General features: G+C 43.9%; 1 protein-coding gene across 1 annotated transcript in view; it reads right to left on the minus strand.

Moving 5' to 3' along the window:
* Positions 1-4,670, minus strand: part of MTERF3 (mitochondrial transcription termination factor 3) — a 17,424-nt gene extending 12,754 nt beyond the window's left edge. The window contains exons 1-3 of the mRNA XM_009275477.1: positions 4,319-4,670; positions 1,987-2,139; positions 772-961 (exon numbers count right to left, since the gene is read on the minus strand). Of these exons, the coding sequence (XP_009273752.1) occupies positions 772-961; positions 1,987-2,139; positions 4,319-4,649 (674 nt within the window). The 5' untranslated portion in view covers positions 4,650-4,670. The remainder of the gene's footprint in view (positions 1-771; positions 962-1,986; positions 2,140-4,318) is intronic.
* Between the last annotated feature and the right edge of the window lie 291 nt (positions 4,671-4,961).

The raw sequence follows: 4,961 nt of genomic DNA on the forward strand, positions 1-4,961 counted from the left end.
GATTACTTTATAAAAAAAAAAAAAAAAAAAAGAATTCCATCTTTGGTATTTTTGGTACACACATAAATAAGCTTAAAAAAACAAAACAAACTCCACAGGGCAGCTAACTAAATAAGCTTTTGTCTAAGATATGACATCTTCTAATGAGCCTGGTATTTACCCTTATGCACAGACAAGCTGGGTGACACTGAGGAACAGTCTAGGGCCGTACAAGTGTGAACACATGCAAAAATTAGTTCATTGTAGTCTTGTGCTCAGTTTGTGCTGGACAACAGGAAAAAAAAAAGTCACCAAAACCTTCTGCTGCTATTAGAAGTAAACACAGAAAAGATCTGGTCTGCTTCTTTTACTGCAGAATTCACAAGGTATGGGTAGACATATCATCTAGAAGAGCAGTTTCAAAGCATGTCTGAAGAGGTTAATATTCTACAAATTTAGGTAAAACCTCAGGGACCAACATTTTGGAATCCAAGCTGACACAGGTAAAGCAAGTGGCCTAGGATGGTAAGCTTCTTCCTCTGTGGCAGAGAGACAGGGATGAGCAGTAGAATTTGTTAATGGACAGTTTTCAGGTGGATCAGGGTGTTGACTCGACTTCTGATACCACCACATGTTAACGCTGACTGATGGGGAAGGCACAGGAACATGGAGCCAGGGATCGAGTGAGAAAGGAAGCAGCAGCAACACAGGTTCAGACAAGGTTAAGCCAACTGGGAAAACAGATCTTCAAGCCAAGGGTCTTAACACCCTGCTGCTATTTGAAAGGCTTACCTGGTTTCTAAAGCTTCCACATCTTCAGCAAGGATGTATGGATTTTTGGTCAGGAATGGTCCCAGCTGATTGTCTTCTACACCCACATCCTTAAGAAACAGAAGTATTTTTCTTATATCTTTTTCAAAGTCCAAGGTCAGTAAAAGCTGACCTGCTTTTTGACGTTTCTCCACTTGGGATAAGTCAACTCCTACAACAAACAAAATTAGATATTGTTTTAATTAAACACAGACCCTACTTCCTATAAATGTTTCAGGAAGGCATGCTGAAATTCATAGGACTACTCCTTTTTTTAGCATGATTTAGCATGCTTCAACTGCTCAACACAGCAAGGTCACACCACCTTGTGTATTGTGGAAAGATTCCAGATAAAACAAGCAGTCATTTTAGATGCTTTTGCTAAGTTTATTTTTTGAAGGAAGACATTTGCAGTGAATCCTGCATGTGAGGAATCAAGTGCACTAGCACGTGCCACACATAGAGACTTACTCTTGTTGCACAGAAGTATGTGTGCAAGGAATTCCCAACTCCATTATACAAGGGAAGGGGATGATTTTGCAGTGAAGTGTCTTTGGATACTGGCTCACACATAGCAATTTGTTACTGCATGGAGCCAGATGTCCCCCTCTCAAATATTTATTTCTCCAACTTCCTTCTAGTGTTCCTTGCACTTTTGGGAAACAAGGAGGTGGCCAGCAACCTTGAACTCAGCTATCCTTGCACAGTCCAAGTGCTTTTTGATGAGAAGTAAGGTTCTCTTCCATCTCTTCCTCCTTGCCTCTCCAGTTTACTGTGCCCCACTTCTAAGGTTCTGCACAGCAACCGCTCTCCTTCCTGCCTTCCTTCCAAGGACAGAGAGCTGCAATTTCTTTTGCAGCAAATTAAAGCATCCTTAACCAGCCCAAAAGAAGAGAGACCAATCAAGTCACACAAAGTGCTCCTCACCTCTGGAAGCTGTGGGAGATGCCTCCTAGCATCCACAGCACTAAGGGACTAAAGCTAGCCAGCCTTGCCTTCAACTAATATAGTATTGCTAGTGAGTCATGCAGTCCCCTCTCTTTTTCTGTTTACCCTGGATAACGTTCAGGTGCCCTTAGCCATTGGTCACTGTTCCTATTTTCAAGTTTACAAGGCAACCAGTAAGATCAAAACACAAATTATAGAATCTCCAAAGCTCCAGACATAGGCAAACCACATAAACAAAATCACACATACCTAGGTTGACAAGTTTCGCCAGGGTTTCCGAGTGATCGACATAATCTCGGAGCGTGGAAGACCGAAGGGGAAGAAGCGGTTCTGCAATGATCTGTACGGCTTCTTCCTCAGAAATCTCCTCCAAAGCAGACGAAGACGGGATGTCATCCCAGTCTAAGAAACAAATATAGAAGACCCAAATGCATTTTGTGAAAGACAAAGCTGCTCCCACCAAATGCAATACAGATCTGTTAAAATCCATTTCAAAATGCAAGAACACTGTGCATGAGATGAACAGCCAATCTACTATTATTTGAAAACATATGAAAACATAGACTCTACTCCCAGTTTTTGTCTCTGTTCCATCTCCTTGTCACTACCCATCAACTCTTGCTCATGTGGCCAGATCTGAGCATAGTACCCAGCAAGCCTGCCTTCAGTCTGCTGCCTTGATCGCTGCAGGCAACAGATCACATCATCTTCTTGAGAAAGAATTTTCTTTCGTGTCTTCACAAATGCATTCTTGCCTGATCATATTCAGATCAAAAGCTACTGTAAAGATTATTTTTCATAACCTGACAAGCCCACTACTTTGTGCCTCTTCTGAATCTGATGCCTGAACTGCAGTTGTTTTAACTTTCAAGGTATTCCACAGTCAACTTCAACCAAGCTATCATGTCTTATCCATTACAGAATGGCTGCTGACTGCCACCACCTCTAACAGCTAAAGAAGTCAAGCTCCATTTCCTACTCATTAAGGTTTCCAAGTGAACATCATTATGCTTGTTTCCCCTTACGTGTTCCAAGTCACAACGCTCAGTGTCTTTTTAAAAAATCTTTCTCTAAACTGATCTGTTTTTCCATTGATAGGAGCTCACAGCAGCTAGATCAAGATTACCGTTTTGCAGGCTGACTGCTAGCATCCACCTCAGTTATCAAACTGACTACTGATCAACAGCCCTAGTTATAAACTCTGCAGGATGGGGATTTTCTGTGTCCTGTACCTTCGCACAAGGACCTCCTAGAGACTAGGGTAACACTCTTCCATGTCAAACAAACAAAGCCACACCAGAACTACCAGGACAGGTTCCAAAATAAGTAGGAAGATCCTATTGTTCTAGGAAGAGTTGCACAGACTAGCTTAATAGCTGTTGAAGGTCTCGCCACTTCTTCTTCTAAAAGCCTCAGAAACAAAAGCACAGTAAAACATTCTTAGCAACATTTACACCTTAAAAAGTAGTAAGAACTCTCTAGGAATCCACACGGATATCAAGCATTTCCTTTCAACTTGTTGAGGACTGAACCAATACACACCAAGGCCCATTCTGGAAGCATAGATGCCCTTTTTTTGCCACTTTAAGTTCTTTAAAGGTCCTATCAGGAAACATACCTCAAGTTACCAAAAAAAAAAAGTTAGCAATTATGTTTATTCCATTATATACACTGCCAACTGGGCAAAATGCTCCACACACACATATACAACAGTAAGTCTGCTGGCAGATAAAAATCTGGCACATAAATAAACTGCACTGCAGGTGCAGACACATACGAGCTGGCTGACCTGTCAGTTCTGGTGCAGCACTGTTTCCAGAACCAGCTGCACAAACACACAGATCTCAGTTGCAGCTCTGAGCCACCCCAAAAATAAGCTCTGTAGGATCCAAGTTGGCTGGGCTCAAAGCAGAATCTGAACATACAAGACTGCTTAGTAATCCAGAGCAAGTTTCCTCAGCATACTAGAATTATTTTCAGAGCGTGGTATTTTTTTTATCCTCACTTAGATAGAAAAGTAGAGAAAAGTGAGGCAATTTCCTCAGGGCAACAACACCAAGGCGACCTTGTATCTATCTCCTTTCCTCAGGAGACAGTTTGACGAGCATTTCTCATCAGGGCAGTGCTTAAGCAGGCTTCACACTCTGCTGCCTCCTGTTGTTCATCCCTGATCATTCAGACGGCTGCTTTGTGCGAGCTGCTTCAGGGGTGGCCTCCCCGACTCCTGCTCAAAAAAACAAACCCACCCCCAAAACAACAAACAAACCCCTCTATTTTGTTCCAGTATAACTATGAAGGAAAGGCAAATGCTCAGCTGCTGCAGGTAGAGTTACGAAAAGCAAAGCTCTTCAAACAGCAACTCCACTCTGACATTTCTACCCAAATCATATCTTTATCTCGGCTTAAAGGTATTCTTTATATGCTAGAATGACCACAGGAGTTCTGCGTTAACTATGGGGCTAAAAACAAGTGAGTCAGGAATTTCAGATAAGTATTTTAGATAAACAGGCCAAAAAAGGAGAACCAAGGGTAATACTGAAAGCGTGATTTCAGGAGAAATGGTATCCCTAAGGCCTCTTACCTTCATAGAGTATTTTTGCATTTAGGTCAGGTAATGTTTCTGCTTTTGCTTGTTCCTGTTTTACTGGTGAAGGCAAGTTACTTTCGGGAGAAGAAAAGGATCCATCCTTCGCACTATCAGGCGGAGAACAGCTTCCTACAGATATATGCCTGCATGCCTGCAATTTCCACGGAAGAACGTCATTTCTAGAGGGCAGCAGACCCAGAGGGGCGAACCCGCGACATGCCTGTGCGGTGCTGCTGCAGATCCTCAGCCTCCGAGGAAATTCAGCAGCACGGGCCGTTTGCAGCAGGCAACGCCAGCGGGAGACCTGCCGAGCCCACAAAGCCATCTTCCACCTCAGCACAGCATCCTGCTGGGAGAAAAAGGGCTGAGAAGTAACACAGGCGCTGCCTCACCTCGCCCGCAGGGCTGGGAGCGTGAGCGTTAATTCCCTGAGCATTAAAGCAGAAATTACTCGCTACAAAGCACTAAGTAGCTGCTTTGAGGCTTTAAACGCGTGACAAACGGAGGCGTAACTGAGGAGGAGCCGGCTCTGAACGCCGCCGCCCGCTGCCTTGCACGACAGCCGTTCCCTCGGGAGTACGGGGGAAGCCCAGCCGGGACCTAAACCCTGCCCGAGGGACGGGGCCCTCCGCGCACA

Source organism: Aptenodytes forsteri, unplaced genomic scaffold, assembly GCF_000699145.1.
Source record: "Aptenodytes forsteri isolate BGI_AS27 unplaced genomic scaffold, ASM69914v1 Scaffold208, whole genome shotgun sequence".
NCBI classification, from domain to species: Eukaryota; Metazoa; Chordata; class Aves; order Sphenisciformes; family Spheniscidae; genus Aptenodytes; species Aptenodytes forsteri.